Source organism: Zootermopsis nevadensis, unplaced genomic scaffold (assembly GCF_977971745.1).
Source record: "Zootermopsis nevadensis isolate Lab colony 2312 unplaced genomic scaffold, Znev_1.0 Znev_ptg000024l, whole genome shotgun sequence".
Taxonomy (NCBI): Eukaryota; Metazoa; Arthropoda; class Insecta; order Blattodea; family Termopsidae; genus Zootermopsis; species Zootermopsis nevadensis.
Genome location: NW_028259156.1, coordinates 14701654 through 14725573, shown reverse-complemented (window position 1 = coordinate 14725573; position 23920 = coordinate 14701654). Strand labels below are relative to the sequence as shown.

The window sequence follows — 23920 nt, the reverse complement described above, 5'->3', positions numbered from 1 at the left end:
CGGTTCTGAAGTAAGCTGGAGAAACCTTTCCCCGATATCAGTCCCCTATTAAGTTCTTTTAAATGTAATTGTTACTGTTATAGAAAACATACGATCTATTGAAGCATCTTCTTTAAAAAAGGATTCGTTTCGTGTGTGTAAAATGATACCACTTCATGCATTTCAAGCGAATTTTATAAAGAATAAGAACAAAGAGCTGAAATTCAATAAAACCGAACTATATAGAAACACACTAACCCGCTATGAACAAAATGCTGACGCTGATAATTCAATTACGAACCTGCCAAATTATTAAGGCGTAGAACATAGAACATCATGCGAATTCGCTGTATTACGTAATAAAAACTGAAGGCCTGTGAGCAACAGGGGCCTAGGCCACACGTTACTAAGAGCGAGCGAAACGGATTTAAGTTAATACAGTTTATGTAATTCCACTTTGAAAGATTTAAAGTTAACAAACTACACGTAGGTAGCTCGCATGCGTACAAAACGAGGCGTCAGCGAGATTAAATAAATTTTTAATTATTCTAGATTTTTAAACGTTTTAGGTTAACCCACTTTTGTTCCCAGGCCTTCAGGCATCTATTTACAACCCCTTGCGTCTAAGCTCTCACCTTGGAGGTAAAGGGAAGACTTGAGGTTAATTTTCCGCACATTCTCCGCCTGTTCAAGGAATCGAACCCTAATAGTCAATGCCAATCATAATTTTATAGATTGACTACATCGGCTTAAATTAGTTTAACGAAATCATAAATCCGTTCAGGACGTTCTCTTAATTTTCATGGCTTCAAACCATTTCAGTCGTGGCAGTACACGTGTTTATTTCATTTAATGCGAGTGAGAGAAATACAAGGCACTTGTACGACAAAATTATCAGGTCATCCATCTGACAGCTCTTCCAACTAATGGCCTCGCCCATGCAACAAAAGTAATAATATAGGCTACTGGCCTCGTCGCTGTGCCTCGTAAACGTGCATGGGATGACCCCCAGTACCGTGCGTGATCGGTAATCGTTTAACTGGAGAGGAAAATGGATCGACATCCGCCTATGGGAATTCATTTTTAGGAAGCGAAATCACGTGATTTGCAGGGAAACAAGAATTTATCCTCTGGTTGTGAACTACATGAATCGAAAACGGAGGTCCATCGAAGTTCAAAACAGCACGGCACAGCATTCGTGAAATGAGGAACAAGGAATTTAGTCGGATAAAGGAGAAATCACGCACAAAGAATTAAACATGTAAGATTTGAGGTTTTCACAGCGGTGAGTATGAAGATTTCTGTCTTCTGGGTTGTTGCGCTCTGTAGTCTGCTCGATGTTAACCAACGTTTCAGAGGTCATACTGCCTCCGTCATCAGGGCGATGAGTATGAAGATTTCTGTCTTCTGGGTTGTTGCGCTGTGTAGTCTGGTCGATGTTAACCAACGTTTCAGAGGTCATACTGCCTCCGTCATCAGGGCGATGAGTATGAAGATTCCTGTCTTTTGGGTTGTTGCGCTCTGTAGTCTGGTCGATGTTAAGCAATCGCCCTCATGACGGAGGCAGTATGACCTCTGAAACGTTGGTAAACAGGGGTGCAAAGTAGACATACCTCCTTGTGGTGCACCCTGGGCAACGTCTCTGACGGCAAAGTGGTCTACAAACTAGGCAAAAAAGGGTCAAAGATGAAATTCTATGTACCTGCCATTTGATATAAATAAATAAATACATAAAATAAATACGTTTTGTAAACATCGACCAGACTACACAGCGCAACAACCAAAAAGACATAAATCTTCAGAATTAAACATGATAATAGAAAATAGCGTTGGTATTCAATGACACAAAACAACGTAACTGGTCGTCAGTCAACAAATCTTCGTCATTGAGGTCCTTGCTTTGCTGTGTGTGCGCTAGAAGCAGGGTCTTGATACACTGGACACTGTACTAGCATTGAATTTATGAACTTATGAGCTTCACCTGCACAGACTCGATGCCAAGGTCATGCTGCCCTCTCAGATCTCCACTCAGGGCGCCTCCGTCCTCTGCTGTGAATACAAAACTCTGACCGTCTGCTTCTCCTCGGGGTGAGTCCTGACTGGGCCACACCTGCAGCAGAGGTAGGGAACAGACAGCGGGACCGCCCCGAGACTCTGGGTCCTCTACCCCGCCTCCCAATCCAGCTTCCTCGCACCTGTTGCCTCCGTCGTTGTAGCCACCGCCACCAGAGTCGCTTCGACTTCCTGCTTTCACAGCTCCCCAGAGCCTTTTGAGACCCAGATCTCTCAGCGGCATCTGCGGTACAAACAAACAAGAGAGTTAACTAACCAACTAACTACTTCAGAACTCAACTCTGTTGGGTCAGGTTAGAGTAAGTTGGTATAACCTGTCTGAGCAGAGAGTCAAACTTTTACTTGAGAACGATACCGTTTATTTTCATACGTGATGGAAATGATTTTCGTAGGTAATTCAGTTCTGGAGGGGCGAGAACGCTTGGGCACTGTTGCGTTCCACCAGATCACTTTTACATCTACACAAGGATTCGTTTGTCAGATAAGTTATACGAACGACTGAAATGCCCAGTAGCGTTCGAGGTTTTCACGGCGTTGAGTCCGAAGATGTCTGTCTTCCGGGTTCACTCATCGCCCTGATGAAGAAGGCAGGAATGGTAAATTTCTACCAGACTACGCTGCGCTATAACCTTGAAGAAAGCCATCATTGAAATGCCCATTACTGTATTAGCATCAACGGCAGGAATGGTAAATTTCTACCAGACTACGCTGCGCTATAACCTTGAAGACAGCCATCATTGAAATGCCCATTACTGTATTAGCATCAACGGCAGGAATGGTAAATTTCTACCAGACTACGCTGCGCTATAACCTTGAAGAAAGCCATCATTGAAATGCCCATTACTGTATTAGCATCAACGGCAGGAATGGTAAATTTCTACCAGACTACGCTGCGCTATAACCTTGAAGAAAGCCATCATTGAAATGCCCATTACTGTATTAGCATCAACGGCAGGAATGGTAAATTTCTACCAGACTACGCTGCGCTATAACCTTGAAGAAAGCCATCATTGAAATGCCCATTACTGTATTAGCATCAACGGCAGGAATGGTAAATTTCTACCAGACTACGCTGCGCTATAACCTTGAAGAAAGCCATCATTGAAATGCCCATTACTGTATTAGCATCAACGGCAGGAATGGTAAATTTCTACCAGACTACGCTGCGCTATAACCTTGAAGAAAGCCATCATTGAAATGCCCATTACTGTATTAGCATCAACGGCAGGAATGGTAAATTTCTACCAGACTACGCTGCGCTATAACCTTGAAGAAAGCCATCATTGAAATGCCCATTACTGTATTAGCATCAACGGCAGGAATGGTAAATTTCTACCAGACTACGCTGCGCTATAACCTTGAAGACAGCCATCATTGAAATGCCCATTACTGTATTAGCATCAACGGCAGGAATGGTAAATTTCTACCAGACTACGCTGCGCTATAACCTTGAAGAAAGCCATCATTGAAATGCCCATTACTGTATTAGCATCAACGGCAGGAATGGTAAATTTCTACCAGACTACGCTGCGCTATAACCTTGAAGAAAGCCATCATTGAAATGCCCATTACTGTATTAGCATCAACGGCAGGAATGGTAAATTTCTACCAGACTACGCTGCGCTATAACCTTGAAGACAGCCATCATTGAAATGCCCATTACTGTATTAGCATCAACGGCAGGAATGGTAAATTTCTACCAGACTACGCTGCGCTATAACCTTGAAGACAGCCATCATTGAAATGCCCATTACTGTATTAGCATCAACGGCAGGAATGGTAAATTTCTACCAGACTACGCTGCGCTATAACCTTGAAGAAAGCCATCATTGAAATGCCCATTACTGTATTAGCATCAACGGCAGGAATGGTAAATTTCTACCAGACTACGCTGCGCTATAACCTTGAAGAAAGCCATCATTGAAATGCCCATTACTGTATTAGCATCAACGGCAGGAATGGTAAATTTCTACCAGACTACGCTGCGCTATAACCTTGAAGACAGCCATCATTGAAATGCCCATTACTGTATTAGCATCAACGGCAGGAATGGTAAATTTCTACCAGACTACGCTGCGCTATAACCTTGAAGAAAGCCATCATTGAAATGCCCATTACTGTATTAGCATCAACGGCAGGAATGGTAAATTTCTACCAGACTACGCTGCGCTATAACCTTGAAGAAAGCCATCATTGAAATGCCCATTACTGTATTAGCATCAACGGCAGGAATGGTAAATTTCTACCAGACTACGCTGCGCTATAACCTTGAAGACAGCCATCATTGAAATGCCCATTACTGTATTAGCATCAACGGCAGGAATGGTAAATTTCTACCAGACTACGCTGCGCTATAACCTTGAAGAAAGCCATCATTGAAATGCCCATTACTGTATTAGCATCAACGGCAGGAATGGTAAATTTCTACCAGACTACGCTGCGCTATAACCTTGAAGAAAGCCATCATTGAAATGCCCATTACTGTATTAGCATCAACGGCAGGAATGGTAAATTTCTACCAGACTACGCTGCGCTATAACCTTGAAGAAAGCCATCATTGAAATGCCCATTACTGTATTAGCATCAACGGCAGGAATGGTAAATTTCTACCAGACTACGCTGCGCTATAACCTTGAAGAAAGCCATCATTGAAATGCCCATTACTGTATTAGCATCAACGGCAGGAATGGTAAATTTCTACCAGACTACGCTGCGCTATAACCTTGAAGAAAGCCATCATTGAAATGCCCATTACTGTATTAGCATCAACGGCAGGAATGGTAAATTTCTACCAGACTACGCTGCGCTATAACCTTGAAGAAAGCCATCATTGAAATGCCCATTACTGTATTAGCATCAACGGCAGGAATGGTAAATTTCTACCAGACTACGCTGCGCTATAACCTTGAAGAAAGCCATCATTGAAATGCCCATTACTGTATTAGCATCAACGGCAGGAATGGTAAATTTCTACCAGACTACGCTGCGCTATAACCTTGAAGAAAGCCATCATTGAAATGCCCATTACTGTATTAGCATCAACGGCAGGAATGGTAAATTTCTACCAGACTACGCTGCGCTATAACCTTGAAGAAAGCCATCATTGAAATGCCCATTACTGTATTAGCATCAACGGCAGGAATGGTAAATTTCTACCAGACTACGCTGCGCTATAACCTTGAAGAAAGCCATCATTGAAATGCCCATTACTGTATTAGCATCAACGGCAGGAATGGTAAATTTCTACCAGACTACGCTGCGCTATAACCTTGAAGACAGCCATCATTGAAATGCCCATTACTGTATTAGCATCAACGGCAGGAATGGTAAATTTCTACCAGACTACGCTGCGCTATAACCTTGAAGAAAGCCATCATTGAAATGCCCATTACTGTATTAGCATCAACGGCAGGAATGGTAAATTTCTACCAGACTACGCTGCGCTATAACCTTGAAGAAAGCCATCATTGAAATGCCCATTACTGTATTAGCGATACAACGGTTAATGCATGCTGTTTTCCGAGTTTACTGACTGTATCTGCAACAGGTGCTTTTATAAAGAAGTTTTCGTTCTTTACATCATTGTGGTCAAAAGTAGCACCACATTCATGATTACAATTAGTTTCCAGGAGACATAAAACGTCTTTGTTAGTTAAGAAATGCAACAATCTTTACTTGGACGTAGGAACTGAATTGTTAAATAAGCTTTGTGCTTAGAAGGAAATAACAGTGATTTCAAAACTGCTTCCTGAAGAAGTCATCACATTCGGTCCATGGAAAACTAAACACAGATGACTGGTCACATACGAAGCCTTGAAAGGTCACAATCTTTTTACCAAACATTTATTGGCTCACAAATATTTACATACGTCTGCAATCTTTTGTGTTTTGAGTCTCTTTTTTAGTGTTGAATGTATAAAACTATGTTTAATTTACAATTTCATTCCAGTACGTTGATGGAAAATGACAAGTCTTTTAAATATTAATTAACAAAATCAGTACAGTCACTGGAAAATGTGTGACAAACTGCGGGCCGTACTATGCCGTTCTAAACTGAATTAATGCTTCCCAGCTTTCGTAATTAAAAAAAAGCAATGTAATGATAAATTCTATATGTCGCTTTTTTACATTATTAAATAAAAATGTGTTTTTAGATACTTCTCTAGATTTTCCTGTAATTTTTTTTTTGGGGGTGGATACTTTAAAGTACATACGTATTTATAATTTCCATATAAATATAGAATGCCTAATGTAAAGACTTGAGCACAATTGTTCAACTTCTACAAACGAAGCTTTTAGAGGATCTTATGAATGTGGCCGCGATTTTAGGATGCGACTTTAATCTTTTGAGTTGCACTCCATTGTGAATGTACACATTTATATGTGTTGTGTGTAAGAACGACTTCCGACTACGAGGGTGGGAGAGAGCGAGAGGATTGTATTGTGACTAAAATATAAACGAAAAGAAAGAGGAATTCTGTGGTGTGTCACAAAAACGACCACATGGAACTGAATAATTTAAGTGAAAGAAACACCACCACAGACTTTATGGTCTCAGTATTTTAAATGTTATCCCTTTTCAAGCAGTAACTGAAATTCAGTAGCGCTAACCGCTCGATCGAGACGTCGGGTCTCTGACTTTTGTCCACAAGACACAAAAATGTGTCCCACCGAAAGTTACTGTGTCTTCGGAATATATAAAAGAATAATTTAGGAGCCGCGCGGTATTTGTGATCTACACAGAAAACAGTGGAATCGCTTTCTGACCGCCGTGGTTAAGACTGGCTGGCACAGGCTCTCCACTTAAAGAAGGGTAAATAAAGTCAGTGGAAAGACAGTACGAGTTCGTATCTTGTAGAATGCAGGAAAAAAAATCATAATATTAAAATAGCTTCAAAAAATGTTTGTAAACGACAGTAACAAATAAAGATCCATACAAAAATACTCCACAGAATACAGGCCAATTAAATTCGGTGAATGTTAATAATTTATTATCTTACTATTTCGGCTACTATCCATAAACATCAACTACAATGTAAACGGTGATCCATTTATCGAGACCAGTTTGTTGTACCCGAAACGTCATGTTCGTAAATAACCAAGACAACTGATAATATCTATAACAATAGCAATGTTTAGTGTAACACATCAGGGCCAGAAATGATTACATTTAACAATGTTTCTGTGTGTATGAAACTTCATGTTTCGCCCTGAAAGGAAAGCGCCTAGCGAGGGAACGTACAACAGACAAGCCATTCGGAAAAGTTCTCTAATACCTACATACATTTTATGTTAGAGGGAGAGACCCTCGGGCGTCCCTACGACTGCCAGCTGCTGGTATAAATCTTCCAGCAGATAGAGAAATGGTAGCTGAGGTTTCTGCACCGTTCCAATTTCATCTTGTTACTGATAGCAAACTTGATCGGCCAGTTCACCAAGGGGAGAAATACTTTATTCTGCCTCCTTCACAGACGGTAATATTATTAATACACACGCACGAACTGTTCAGAACTAAAGTGGCATTACTCAACGAAGGCATAGGATGACAGATTTAGGTGTATGTTTTAATTTTATTCGTTGTAATAAATTAAAATACATTTGCATTACAGACAAATTTACCAACAAGCACATCAAGTTATGTTATATTTTTAAATTTGGTATCAACGCGGAACCCAATTTTATTGAATGTTAAAAAAATTGACTTATGCCATTTCAGCTCTGAGAAATTCAAGTGTCGGATCGAAGGCTACCCAGCAGAGCGAATACACTTTGCTATAACGATATCATGATTTCCAGCACAATTCAGTTATAAATTTAACGAGGTTGATAATACAAATTCTAAAAAAATTCATGATATAATAAAGACATTTTAAAAGTTTCTAATTCCACGGATAAATCCGTTTAAAAAAACTGTCATAGCCAAACAGCGATCCACCAGTTTATCACTACAGATGCAATCGGCCTTGAACTAGCTCCTTATTTGTCATGTGTCGTGTCAGAATGCAGCGATGATCTGAACAGATTTCCCGGGTGACAGAACGGACTTGAACATTTCACGTAGCGATAAACATGATCACACTTTTAAAGAAAAAAACTTTCCGAGACACTAAAATTAATCCCTGAAATTCAGTCATGATTCAGTGCCCACTGTTCGGAGTTCCGCATATTTCCGGATAGGCTAGTGGTCAGGACCCTGGAATTTACGTCTCTTGTTACTCAGTATTCACTAAATTATTTGCTTCACGATCACAGTCAAATCGCACAAAGTTACAAACCTGTGTTTCGAAGAGTATGTATTAAAAGTACTCAGTGTTTTGTACTGTTGAATAAGAACCAAGTAACTGAAATTCTGTCAATTTTCATTTTTCTCAAATCTATAGGATTTGAGACTTTCGCGGCGAGTACAATCAATAAAATCTTCTCGGGCAATTAGCTGCGTTAACTATGACACAGGCGACTTTCGAGGATCCAGTCACATCAGAACCCTGAAGATGGGGACAGAATTTGTTCCCGAAACGTCGGTTTACTACGGTAACCAGTTAACGCGGCTGATTGCCCGAGAATATTTTATTGTTTCTCAAATCTATTTACATCAGAAAGGGACTGCTGATAGTCGCTCAGCGTTTCAAGAAATTCCCCAATGGTGTTTATTCTCGTCTGTGTTGTGCTGTCCTGTGTAGGTAGAAAACTTGTGACAGGCAAGCTGCTTTGTTCAGTCCAGGAAGAACTACAGCTTAAAACGACAGTAGACTCAAAAGTTGTTTCTCCCTAGGGACGGCCTTGTAACGTGAAAATGTTGACACCTTAATATTTTATTACCGTCTATATGAATTTATAGCTCTTAAAGATTCATTACATCTGAAGCATGTTACACGCTGTGCACACTGAACATTATTACAAAATGGGAAACACAGAACATTAACTGTGACTTAGCTTCAGAAACAAAGAAAAACAAAATTTTATTATTACTCCGGGAAAATGTGAGTATTGTGAAAAAGACTGATTTACAAAAGAAATTTTAAAATATTTAAAGTCCAATTTTCTTTAATACTCGGCTTTCCGCAGTTTGTTTATATATAAATATAATTATTTAATTTGATTTCCCAAGATCGTGTTCCCGTATCCACATTAATCCATTTGTACAATATTAATTTCGTACAACGCGGATTAACCGAATACGCAGGTTTCGAGAAACATGTCCGCGGTTTACTTCTTGTATTAATGCTCTTCCTTTGTATACTCGTGTTTAATAATGCTCTTTCTTACTGAAGTTGAATTTGTTAATATCCATCCATCATGTATTTATAAAGGTTGTCTCTCGATGTACTTCTTCACCTCTTCAAGTTATTACTTAATAATGCTTCGGGTATTTGTACAAGCTGTGACATCACCAGTAATTTAACAACTTGGTGACCTAAGGATGGCGATCGTCCTGATGATGGAGGCATCTCTGAAACGTCGGAAAACTGCTATCATATTACATGGCACAACAACCCAGAAAACAGCCATCTTCATACTCACAGTCGTGAAAACTTCAACTCCTACTAAATTTGGCAACCTTTTGTCTTTCCAAATCTGTCCAGTTACATAGTACCTCATTGATCCGCAGGGAAGAAATTGAAATTCTATCAAATATTGATGTTGATAATGCTAATAGCAGTCAGGGAAGCTTTATGCAACACAAATCCCATCTGGAGCGTCCGGGTTCAGATCTCGTGTTCACGCGTTTGGCAGCTGGCTGGCACATTCACCTTCAAATCGTCCCTTGATTTATGGCCACACTGAGTTTCCAGGTTTCGCTTTCTTTTCGTTCTGATTTGTCATAAAGGCCTTGTTACTTTGAATACGCGAGCTTAGTGAATCCATCAAGGGCGACTCAGAATTTTACATTATCTTATTTATAATTTATTTAACGCCTTTAAGTCTCTCATCGTCGAATTAGAGAATAGAAAGGGTGTGAAAGGACGCGGTCGTGGCCTAATTAAATCCAGGAATTTGCATGGAGAGACTGAAGAAAATCATGAAAACTCTCAATCAAGATAGCCGGTCTCCGGGCCAATATTTGAACCCGGTACCTCCCGATTGTGCAGCAGGAGCACTAACTATTCGACCATGACATCAGGTTACATTATCTTGAAAGCAACAATTCTGAATAAAATGCGAGCAACATAAGACGTTTTTAGTGACTAATAATTACGCCTAATTCAGTTCTGAAGGCTTTTTATATGAAATCCGAATTGAAAATGCCACTCACCTTATCCCAGGTTCTGCTGATGTCTCCTCGCAGGGAAAATGAACATTTGCACAAGCTAATGGTGCCGGTTCCCTGTTCCTAAATGAACCATTGCATTGCAACCCACGTATCGGCGGGACTTGCCTGACAGCACTGCGTTATGTTTCGATCACGACGGTGCAACGGGAAAGCAGCGGGGTAGAGGAGTAGCAGCCTACGCGATTAACTTAAGCACATCTCATGTGGTCAGTAAACACGCAACCATAAACAACCACACACTTTATATCGGGTTTTAGAAACCAAACTCATACTGAATCAGAATATTTAACGATTGGGAGGATGGGGGTTACTCTGTTTAAAACTGGATTCACATTTTTAAACCGCGTAGTTGAAAATGTAACTACCATTGATGCACTAGTACTTCAGAAGTATGTCGATACAAATCGTGGCCAGCTTTGCAACACGCTTTCATGGCTTTGTGTTCGAAAAAGTCACCCGCTGATTGCAGAATTTCGTGACACTGCTTGACATTTTGATTCAGATCAGCATCGCATAAAACATGTGACAACTAAATATATTACTAGTTTTACGACTAAAATAATAAAAAAAATCATTAATATATGTTCTATTACGTTAAGGGTGGGTGTGTTTTATGATGGTCTTATACTAATATTAGTCTCTGATATTACTGATGGCCGAATGAACGATAACAACTCTTTGTATTTTCAACGACGTCTGTTGGGAGCTAAGCCAAATGCATAAATTCACAAAAATTGTAAAGACGTTAATTATACATGCCAGAATGCAGGCAGACATTGTGAAGGATTAAAGTGTCTGAAATAAGTACAGACCGACGAACAGACAATTCTTATCATCCTAATACTCTCAAATCAAACTTTGTAATCAGCCTGATCCATTTTCACTTTCCGATTGCACGAGACAATTTTACCTTTACGTTATCAACTTTAAAATAATTATTATATTTGTTTACCGTCAAATCACAATAAAATAGTAAGATAAGATAATTAAAATTATTAAAATATCATCATATTTTCCATATCGAGCATTCGATTTACCTCGTCCTGAGATGGTAACACTTCTGGATCTCTCCTCTGAACACATCTGAACCGATTGCTATTTCATATATGGTATGTTTATTTGCTATTATTTATTATTTTAGTTAATTTTGTTTTCTATATTCAATCATATTTCATTAATGTTTTCGAATCTTTTACTTCACAGACTGGTAAAAACATCAAAACACCACCTCAACAATAATGTTATATTAATAATATCTAAACACAACTTCCAAAAAATATACTGAGAAAGATGATAAAAGTATAAAATTGTAAAAACTATAAATAATTGTAATTTGAGTTTAAAAGTTTATAATTTACACCTGATGACGGTTTGATAAACCGAAACATGTTGTGAATGTTCCGATGTAAATCGAATGCTCGATATGGAACATATGATGATATTTTAATCATTTTAATTATCTTATCTTACTATTTTATTGTGATTTGACGGTAAACAAATATAATAATTATTTTAATTAATATCACAATATGACGCAACTATACTACTTCACGTTATCAACTTTGTATTACACTTACAAGGTCGACAGATGAAACGCAAACAACGTATTTCGACAAATAAGATGCCAGTCTTTTTAACATTAAAACTTGAAGTAGCCGGCGGTATTAACAATGTTTTTAAATACTAAAATTCATTGTGATAAAACGTGTGTCATAATATAAAGGACGTCACTTGTGCAAAGCTTCATTACATTTTTTACAACAAAATAAAATAATCAGTAATATAACTAAACACAATACTAAAATTTTATATTCAAATTATTTATCCTATACCTTGTAGAGGTGGAGTAATAATGATTACCATGTAGATGATAGTACTAATATTATCTATTTAGATGTTCAAACGAAATTGTTTCTGCACGTTTCGGTACGTACTGTACTATAATTATTATGTGTTTAGGACGGTGACCAGCTAAAGCGGAAGTACTTGGCCACTAAGCCAAATGCTTCATACATCACCCACACCGTAATGGAGACGGATTGCTTTAAGTTTTTCTCTGAATCATTAAATATTATTTAGACAAACTTGGGCTACAAAGAGTTAATTCAGTTGAAAAAAATCACACGGAATACATGACACTAATGTTTCACTAAGTACGATCTTTATTTCCAAACTTCTAAAAGTCTCAGAAGAAAACGATCATCAGAGATATGAAACTAAAATGAATCACAAATGGTAGCTTATTTCCTGTATCAGAATCTTTCTTAATGTCTCGCCACAAAGCCGGGTCTGATGACCACGCTGCCTCCTAACACTGCATCATGTCGGTGCAGTCACATATGACCCTCAGTTGTTATTGATCTAATAACTGAGCTCAGCGATAAAACCTACAACCACTTCTTCAAATTCCCTCTAACACACCGGCAGAGAAACTGTGTGTTCGACTTGATCTTGAAACATTGGTTCGTAATATATTCTTAGCCCTTCAGAAGAACTGATGGAATGCCTGAGACAATTAGGTTCTGGGCCTTTTAATGTAAAACACCTAAAAACCTGACTATTAAAATGTGGAACAGAAAGTATACGTTTGTATAGTCGTGGAACCAGACTTAACGAGAAGTCATTACACTATCTAGAAGTCCGCGTGTGCGGCACATCGTAGTGGCGTGTTCTCAGATCGGCAAAATTTTAGTATTAGCCTTTAACAGTGTATATAACCACATAATACAAATTTTCAACACTGTGAAAACTTCAAGTTTCGTATAATCGTATCCCTAGCTTATTTAAAGACACGATTTCAATTCAGCACGTTCAATAATAACGCATGGGAATATGTTTCTCAATCAAAATGAAGAATAATGAGACAAAAGCGGTCGTGACCTACTTTAAATTAATATCTGAGTATTTTCTTGAAGGGACTGAGGGGAAAAAAAGGGAAAACTCAGTCAGAACCCGCGCGGTCGTAGTGTTGTTCAAACGTCCCAATGGCAAGATGAAGATATCTAAGAAAATTCGGGAATTTCCCTTTTGACTCCCAAAACGGTTAGTACTTAATTGGAATGAACTGCTAATAAAATAGTGTAGTTGCGTCATATTGTGATTTATTAAATTAAAATTAAATTATTTGGTTATTCCGTCAAATCACAATGTATTTAAAATAAGATAATTAAAATAATTAAAATATCATTCTGTGTTCCATATCGAATAATCGATTTACAATTGGAACAGTTACAACATGTTTCGGTTTTATTAAACCATCATCAGGTGTAAAATTATATTAAATTTAAAACTCAATTACAATTTTTTACAATTTTTCGTAGTGTAGTTTTTTGGAGGTTGTGTCCAGATATTTGCATATAATGGATCAACTTTATTGTTTGAAGTGATGCTTTTGATGTTTACATCGGTCAGAGATGAAATAGTAGACAACACAGTTGTGTCTGGAGGTGATCCAGAAGTATTACCGTATCCGATCAAGGTTTGTTACTGAATCTGCTAATCTTCACTACCTAAACGTCGCGAACGAAAGCAAACCAACATGAAACCAGTTTCATTGTCCACAACATACGCAGGTCTAATCAGGTGTAACTACGTTTCATAACCCATTTATTACATGCAGATGGTAGTATTTGGAGATTGGTAAATGCTGTATGTGCATTGGCCGAAACAATAATTTGAAGCATCCGATTAAACTCGGTAAGTGCATAGCAGCGCACCAGGCTTCACACCCCATCAGCTGCTTGCCGACAGGATTTCGTTGCAGCCGTATCACTGGCTATGAAATGAGTTCCGTTTATAACGACGGAACTTTCCTTGTTTGGACACACGGCCAAATTAATGCACTTCATATCATTGGAAAAATCGTTTACACTGTTACCAAATATATGTATGCTTACATTTACTCCGCGGACAGAATTACATGAGCATTTAAGCTGTCTGTTCCGACGTTATCTACTGATAATATTAAAATGGATATTATGATAAGAAGATGAGGGTGTGGACTGAATTCAACTGACTCAGAATAAGACAAATGGCGAGCTCTTGTAAACACGTCAATGCCCATTCTGACTATAAGCTAAGGGGAATTTATTGACCAGTTAGCAACTGTAAGTTTATCACAAAAAAAAGACTGTTCTGTGAGTTCTGTAAGAGGAAAATAAGAAATAGCTTCACGATGGACTTACATTTTGTGCAAATTTCTTCACCATTCTGTAAAGCGATAAATTATTTTTTAAAAAAATGGATAGAAAACGGTTAAGATTTTTACAAGGTAGAAACACATTCACCATAAATAAAGAACTAAAAATAAATCTGTCATACAGTTTATAAATTAATGCGTGGAAATTTTGGAGTGTTAAGATTTTTTTGACGTAATGGATTTCACTACAAATGAGGAAAGAGACACATTTTGTTAGGAAGGTGAAATCGACGTGAAGGTTATTGTGCTGGGGTTGACAGTGTAGTAATTTAAACACAACATAATTTACCCACCACTGAAATAACATGTTTATTTACGTGCATCTGGTAGGAAATACGTGTGCTTTATTATCATTAACTGAACAAGGGTCATTCGAAACAGATAATCATATTCGGCTAGTTTATCTATAGAATATACAGCAGAAAAACACGTAACTTCGTTACTATTAACTGCTCTAATTTTAACTCTCTTTCAGGATTTTCGACAAACTGGTTCGAGATTTCACCGGTTGTGCTGCTGTGGAAGTTGGGACTTGGAGCAATCGATGCATTCATTAAATATGCACGTTCTCTAAGGTCACGTCTCTCTTTTCATTCAATGAAATTTGTTAAGCATGACACACAGATATGACAGTACGAAATAACACATACCAATTGCTTATGTATACAGCTTTTCACTAATGTTAAAATACACAAACCTGCACTAAATTTATACAAATTATTATAATCATAATATAACTGTATTGAACTCAACTGAGCAGACTTTTTGAATTAAATGTTGAATAGGAACCGACAATGAAATCGGTTGGGCGAATTTAATTTCTGTGATTACTGACCAATTAAAACTCCTAAGTTGACGTAAATTTGAACTTCATCAAACTCAAAAGAAAAAACAATTCATCTAATAACAAATTAGTGGGCTACATAATATAAAATATAAATTTTTGTTAATATCTGTAACTTTAGACAGAAACGTCTTTAGGTAACGTTAACATTTAGTCATACAAGGAAAATATATGTGACTATCTGCAATTTAGTATCTGTGGTAACACAGATTTTCAAGTTTGCTACATGGCTGACACATAAACTGGATAGTGCATCCTATTGGAAGTCAACAAGCATAACGTGCGTGTTATTTGACTGAAAAAAAAGCAATTAAAACCAGATCAGAATTGTTTCAGTTCAGAGCCGTAACAAGAAGTTTCCTCGTGACTTTCGCTACTTAATAATTCGACTTTAAAATCGTAACGAATGTGTGAAAGAAACAGTTCATGATGTATCCATATATTTCTGGAAAAAAGCTCTAAATGAGACCACCTATGTGCAAGGCACGGCTTATCTCCGTTGAATTTAAATACGTCTTATTTATCAGCAAGCGTTTGAACTGGAGTAGTGACACTCGAAGTGGAAGGAAGGTCATGGAGACTTTGATTGATCATCTCAGAAAGCAAATCAATAGTTACAATTCCTCCAAGTGATGTTACTCTGAGTGAAGTAAAGGTGAGAGCTTTCTCATATAAATCTTACTTCTAAAGGCAGAAAGATGGAGGAGACATTAATTCATCGTGACTTGTCACTGCGCAATTTACATGAAGATTTTTACTGAAACCAACTCCAATCCATCCGTGTGAAACTTTTTTTAAAATTCTTCTGGTTTGTAGCGTCGTGTACTCTAGTAGAAGCGTACCAACGTTTCAGAGGTCGTTGCTGCCTCCATCATCAGGGCGATGAGTTACTTTCCAGAGACCAAAACATGGGCCGATAAATTGCAGTTACGTGATCCTATATGAATCTGCTAAACACATTACGATATTAGTACAATAAATAAAATCCTTGTTTCTCCTAGTTTTCTTGTTGTTTGAAAACTACAACTTCATTGGCAAGAGTACTTCTCAGGGAGTAGACATTTCCTTATGCTTCATTGCTGTTCCCACAAGAGTCAGCTGCAGAACCCTTACCCGAAACACATCCTCCGGCTTTACTTTAAGATCTAAATACAATATGTACATACACGCTTAGGTCTCTCAAGAGTTAAATTTACTTGTCGAAACGTATTATGTTTTAACTTTCAATCCACACTGTTGTTATTTCATGAAAAGGTCGTTACATTAAGTATTTATTTTTCATACGTAGTGCGGATGTTATTTTCTGAACTTCCTGCAACGGAATAACAGAAGACGATAACGTGAACTAGCGAGCGATGAACATGGGAACTACGCTATAAACTGTAACCTCCCCTCCCATTCCAAACTATGTAGCTTATACGTCAACACGAACACAGGCGCCTATAAAATGCTCTTTCAAAGGCATGCTTCCGATGTGATGTTAGGTAAAACGCGGCCAGGTTACAAAACTATGATACTAATGTATGAGAAACATCAAATGCCACAACCCTTATTTGAGCCCTCGTCACTGTCACTGACATTGCACGATATTTTTACAATTATTTTCCACTTTGTAGTGGATTCGCTGTAACGTTAAGGGAAGCTGTAATAAACCTACTTTTGTTGTAACCACGGATGACGTAGAGCCCCACGACTTACAACTGAGATGTACACGGTTCGAATTTATTATAGTCCAAGTCCCTGGCTAACGTAATTGATTTTTTTTCATGGTCTTCCTCAGATACTCCAAGTTATACCTTTTAATTCAAGACCTCCACTTCCAAATCCGAAATGGTCGTATCAACTGGCATCGAATGTAATATCGAACAGCTGTTATCAATGACGAATGGGTAAGCGTGTCGGGAAAAAGTGGTATTATATGTTTTAATATATTATCCGGGTATCCATCTGGACTGGATTTGAACCAAGTGCATTTTGATTTGGAGTTAAGAATTGTTACAAAACTCGGTGAATTATAAATAATGTTGACAACATTGCAAGACATGTTGTTTTGTTTAAGCGAAAACAATATTTGAATTATAATGCTGGATTCTTCTGTCCAATGTGACGAAGCCAACAAATCCTATTGAAGTTCCACATGCACAATGCACTGGAGGGCAGATTATACTGTTATCGGTACCGCTTTCATAATTAATTTTCCTCAGGGCAAAACGCTGACTTTGACCATTTCCCAACAAAATAATAATAGCAGGGCTCTGGAATAGACAGTTAATATCATCAACCACCTTTTTTTTTTTTACTGATAAAGTTTCCACTTTCCAACACAAAGCAAAAACGTCAGCTAACTTTCCAATTAGAAACACTGACCTTTACGGGTTCAATAAAGTTTAATTATAACGTAAAGACGAACACGCCAACATAAAGAGAAAATGACACAGAAATAATGCATGCAGCACACACAAACACATAATGTGGCAGTGAATTTCATAGGACCCTGTACAGGTGAACAAATATACCGTAATTAATAAATTGGTCCAATTCAGCTTAGCAAGAGGTGACTTGTTTCATACATATGGTTAAACAAAATAAATGGACGAACAGTAGTTGTTTTACAACTGAGTTAAAAAGGCATTTGACTTATCTGGAAGATAGTTTCCTGTTTATTAAAATGTCATTAGTAGAAATGTATGTAATGGCGAAGTACACGTGTTTCCTCAGACGAGATTCTTGCAGTTTTGCATTACACATTTATTACAGATAACAATAAATTTATTTGATCCTTCCTCTTTAAATTACACACCGAAGCCCTGAAGCAGAATTCAGCACTAAAATATTATAACGTACAGTTGTATGTCTATGTATTTATTATTTAGTTACATAAACAAAACGTCTAAAATTAAACTTGCACATATTAACAAATGAGTAGTGTTTACACATTACTGTTTCGTGTCTCTTTAAGCGTAGCAAACTCAAAAGACACGAGTTTAAACAAACTCTGGCCACGTAATTCAGTTCTATGGGTTAATATAAACAGGAGTAATGTTCTGCGACCTCGTGGTGTAACTTTTCGTAGGTCACACACATTCTGGGTAACCATAAAACTGTAACGATGAAATAAATCTTACTAAGATCTCATACGTAGGCCAAGGTCAACCAACGTCCGTGACTTAAAACAAAGGTCCGAAGTTGAAAGGGTAAGGCGTAGAAGCTCTTAATAAGTGTTGGTCTTTTATAGTGGTTCATGACACAGCTGTTAAATCCAGCCATTACATGCAAGACACAGATTGATTACGTTGATCCTAAATTAAGTACACGTTTAGACCAGACGGAACGACCACAGAGTGTTCTACTTCTGACTAAATGTAATGATTTAGCCGATTTAGAGACAACTGTAAGAGCCACATTTGGTTTATTATTATTTATTAAGTGTTCTGTCTTACGACAGGTCCATTGCTCTGCCCAAAAAGAGCTCTCCAGTTGTCCCTATTCTCGGCTTCTCGCTTTAATTCCTGGAACGTCATCTTCTTTCCTTGTTTAAGGTCGTCGGTTAGCTGTATCAGTCTTCTTCCCAGTCCTCGCTTTCCTTCAACCTGGCATTCGATGATATCACTCAGTAACCCATTCCTTCTCGTAATATGTCCCAGACATTTGGTTATTGTATAGTAATTATGCATTGTTCGTAATTCTCTCGCACCAAATAAAAACTAATTCTGCCATGCCAAAATCTCACTTCGCTCAAATAGTTACTATAGCGATTTCATTCTGAAAATTAAGTATTGCTCTTTACACCAAAGTAAAATTGTATATGTTTACAGACATTTAATTTGAAATGCAAAATCACTGACGCCAGAGCTACAGGTAGAACCAAATGAGAAATTTCCATCTTACGTTTGTCTGCAACACACAAGGTGTACTGTAAGTATTAAAGTCTTCTACACTAATTTCCATTAAGCTATAATATTCAGCGAAAACGACAGAGCTGAAACTAACTTTCCCCCAGACCAAGACGTTTAAGGCGACACGGTAGCTATGGTAACCAGAAGATGCGGTTGTATCACCATCTAGAAATTCTTAGCATAAAATTATGTCGTCGGGAACAAACTCGTTATATACAAGTGATTTTTCCGCAGAGGGTGTGGTGTGTTAGCCTCAAATACTATTTCACAGAGGCGCCAGGGTTACAAGAAAGGAGAGCGAATATCATACACGAATCTATTCTTATTTTCTGTTCCACAAACAGGGATTGGTGCAGCATGCTGTAACAATTTATTCAACTGCGTTTCTTTCTCATCTCTGAGTCTCATTAGAAGTCTGGAAAAGGGCAAAGCAAATACAGAGATATTTTCCAACGTAGTGTAAAAGTAAAGCTGCCTCTTCCTTCGGGGGCGAAGCTGACCGCTTATCTCAACGTTTTCGAAGTTAAAAACGAGCGAATCTTTTATCTACAAGAGGAAATACGAGTTGATTAAATCAGTGCCAATGTTATTTATGTAAATAATCGAATTACACGGACTAACGGTGGAAGAATCATAGGTTTCCGAAGGAGAATCTGTATAATTTCGAAATTCCAAAAAAGGAAATATTTCAAGGAACCAATAAATTATGCCGAAAGAAAATAATGACATACGTAATTATTTTGTATATAATTTCTGTGGTTTACTCCCCGTCCCACCCGAGAGAAATGATGGAACATACAAAACATTTTCATAATTTTCATATAAGTATATAAGAATGAAGTAACTGCTGATGTGCTCGAATATAAAACACACTTTTTTTCCTTCCAGATTAACTCCACTTAGCAATGCACTTAAGAAGCTTACATTACTCTCATTTAGTTAAGAAATACTCTACATTTTATGGAACCCAAAGGTTTATTACCGTGTTCACAACACTTGGCCATTAATTGCCTCATTAATTCGATCCACAACCCAAACCCTCTTTCAATTAGATCAATTTTAATATTATTCTCCTACTTACGCTTACAGCCATCTTCAAGGTACGCGCCTACCCCAGTCCAATTTCATAATGCAGACACTGCTATATCCATCAACTACTTCTGAAAGGAATTGGAATACAGAAATACCGATGAATGCAGAGGGCAAATAAAACGAAGAATTATGAGCAACTCGGCATGAATATTCTCTTTCTCGTAGTAAAAGCGTGAGAACAGTTCACAGCTGAGTGTGTTTCGTCAACTACGTGGTTCACCCATCCATTTACTCTATAGTAGAATCCATAATAACGAGTGCAAAGTGGGTGGAATGGAACCTTCTTGGTTGACTAATTGGTGAGTGAAAACAAAGACACATCACCATTACGTTCTCTTTCTAGCCCCTCTCTATATCGCTCCAAAACTGGTGCAGGGATACCTTTCTACCTAAACTTTTGTTCGGGAGGACCTCGGTCAGTTTACGAGGCTATCGTAACAGACATTTACGTGGTTATCACTATTCTATCTTATCTAATATAATGTTAATTACAATTATAAAATATTATGTGCGCTAGTAAAGCTGCTTATCGGTCACAATAACAAGTATCTTTAGAACAAAATCACGTTAATTGATAGTTATAGCTGCTGAAGACTTGAGACATCAAGTACTACGCATGCTTTATACCGCGGATCCACGAAGACTGTCATATTAACATTATCAGAAAACTTAACAGGCCCACGAGTATCCAAAGAAATCATTCAGTATCCAAAGGCAAAACTTTACTTTACTACGCAGTTTAGTGACGTCTGGAAAGAAAATGTATGATAAATACGCGAAACAACCATGTTACAGAATTTTTCATGCAAAATCTTTCGTAGAACACATTTTAACACAAATCTTTACACAGTAATCCGGAGATTACCACCGTAACTACAGAACTCACGTGGAAAACAAATGTGCCATAATAATCGTGTCGTGTGGTCGGAAATAATCAGACACAAAGCACCCAGTGAAACAGCAGCTACCAGTGCGCATTACTACAGACACGCATGTGACCTTGGAAGGTTAGACTTAGGCTGTGTGTGCCATGCGATCGCTACTATCTGCACTTGATTTTAGTCACCTGGCATTGCGGTCTCCCCTTTGATACTCTTTTGTTAATGGCCTCGTATTTCCACACGTGCATCGCTCGCCGAGGACAGACGTCGGTGTCTTTATGCTACAACACAGAAAAAGTTTCCATCCAATAACTAAAGTTTTACGAATGTATGTAATTTTATAGTAACAGCTCAACTTCCAGTTTACAGGTGTTGTCTCCGCCATAACTGGCTTTTCGCCTTTCCTTATTTGTTTGCGAAGAAAGAAGCTTCTGATATGTATGAAACAGCATGCATTGGATTGCCTTTCTCTAACTTTTAAAGTAGCTGGCCAAACGACTATAGGTCGGTTCGAATTTATAGCTTTCTGTCAGTATTTTTTTTAAAAAAAATCAAAATCGGCCGTGTGAATGACATTAGGGCCGCCTGATGTAAGGTCATGACACTGTGTTAATGACCGTTAAAGTACGTACACGCACGTTTTACTAAGATAATTTTATGCTACGAAACAAGAAAATGGCGTACACGCAAAACCTGTATTTAGCTTTCCGTTTCGTAGCGAAAATTAGCTAATTACTTTGCATGCATGTCAAAAACATAAGCCTACCTTCTTTGCATTCTGTATTATTTACTTTTATGTCAACAAATAAGAATATGGTGACGCCACAACTCGTGAGTTACACCTGAAAGTACAACGTAGTGGATATCTAAACTAGGAAGGTATTGTGGAATCTGTCGTTCTCTAGACGGGGGCGAATATTAAGATGGCGGTCCTCTGTTTTGTTGCGGCGTGTAGTCTGGTAGGTTTTCCAGGGTTTCGGATGTCCTCGCTGCCTCCATCATCAGGGCGATGATGATTGAGGCGGAAAGGACTACACGGCTTAACAACCAAGACAGTCATCTTCATGGGAAGTCATTGTGTGCATAATAAATTACTGCCTGAGATTTGGGGTATTCGTGGCGGCGAAGGTGCATTCACGGCATTAGAACCCGGAAGATGTACATCGACAAATTAATAGAAGTTATAATGTATACATATATTTCGTAACATACCCTCTGTTTGGCTATGGCTGATCAGGGTGATATGGACAAAACACAAGTTTAGCTCTACTATTCGGGAGATACCCGGTTCGAATCTTGAATTTGCTACCTACCGCACGTTTTTCCTTGGCCCGTCAAAGCGATTTCGCGCAGTAACGCTTTCAAACAATCAAATGACTCCCTCGAAATTTTTACATACACTCCATAAACCTATTCCCATTTTCTGCGGCGTTTATAACACATCCAGTTAAAACAACGTCATTGAATTACGTGAAAATCGATCTGTCGAGAAATGTTATGAAAACTAAGACTACGTACTCAACCTTGTTTGCGTTGTTCGCAGGTCAGCCATTACATTTTTGGTATCGAAGTAAATCGATATGGGAGTTTATTTCCCTCGCAAGTGATAGGCAGGTAGAGCTGTTTAACTTCATTACCGAACTTCGCTGTGTCTGGTCCAGCTCAAGTTTATACCCTGCAGTGTTTCCACTTCTGCCTTCCCTTCTACAGGAGGGACCACAGCGCGACCGTCCCAACAACTGCATCACGATAAAATGCAGTATGAATGGTCGTCACCTGCCGTCATTTTCAAAGAGTGAAGTCTGGCTGACGGGGAGAACAAAGGCGCGTGCTGGTAACAGTCATCAACAGCCTGTCGCAGTACAAACACGGCACAGCCGACACACGCCCAAGCGACTGCAGTGAACGGATAAGCGCAACGAAACTTGGCAAAGGAAGAGTATTTAACTTAAACAAGGAGTTGCTAATTTTATTGTGTTTTCAGTAGGGAGAGGAAGTTGTAAAATGGGATTTTAGTACTGAATAAACTTCCTTGTCGTGGCATCCATATAGTTTATTAAACGGTCTGTTTTAATTTTACATCATTATTCTTATTTTAGATTTTATGATTATGCCTTCTGACCTGTTCCATTTCAGAATTAACCTAAATCTATGAAATCTTCAGACATTTTCGACGGGTTATCGAACTGCGGTGACGTCTCTGTTTTCGCAGAACACAACACAGAAAAGAAGCAGACCAATGTCTTGAATGAGATTGAATTCCAGGACCCTTCTGTTACAGGAAACCAAGTACTGACACTAACAAGTGACTCCCACAAACAAGCCTGAGGCCGGATTTCCTTTCTTTTGTTTTGGTATTTGGAAGTAGGGACGGGCAAAAGGTATCGATATATTACTGTATGTGTATCGATATTTTGATACGTTGTATCGCCTTTATAATCTGATATTTTCTGTGCCGGTAACAAAGGTTCGGACAATTAGCCAGAAATTAACATGGGACTCGCGCGAGTCCCTCCGAAGCCCATGCTGATGAGATATCACAACCAGTGGCCGTCTGCGATTTATCATTCATTCTCACTTCTGTTCCTTGTTTGTTTCTTTTCTTCCTGTTTTCTCTTCCAGTCACAGATCAAGTCGTTCGTAACGTAAACCGGCATGGTCAGCTTCAATCCCTGTCCGCCTTTA

General features: G+C 38.3%; 1 protein-coding gene and 1 long non-coding RNA gene across 3 annotated transcripts in view; both read right to left on the bottom strand.

Annotated features, from left to right (window-relative positions):
* The window catches only part of LOC110830938 (uncharacterized), a 51190-nt gene that overhangs the window by 5087 nt on the left and 22183 nt on the right, over positions 1 to 23920 (bottom strand). For both annotated transcript variants that reach the window (XM_087355333.1, XM_087355334.1), the window contains exon 2: positions 1961 to 2275. In XM_087355333.1, the coding sequence (XP_087211459.1) occupies positions 1961 to 2275 (315 nt within the window). The remainder of the gene's footprint in view (positions 1 to 1960; positions 2276 to 23920) is intronic.
* On the bottom strand, positions 8987 to 10426 carry LOC147872815 (uncharacterized). Its single transcript, XR_015536915.1, has 2 exons — positions 10307 to 10426; positions 8987 to 9502 (listed from the first exon to the last, which is right to left on the bottom strand). It is a non-coding gene; the product is annotated as an uncharacterized LOC147872815 (long non-coding RNA).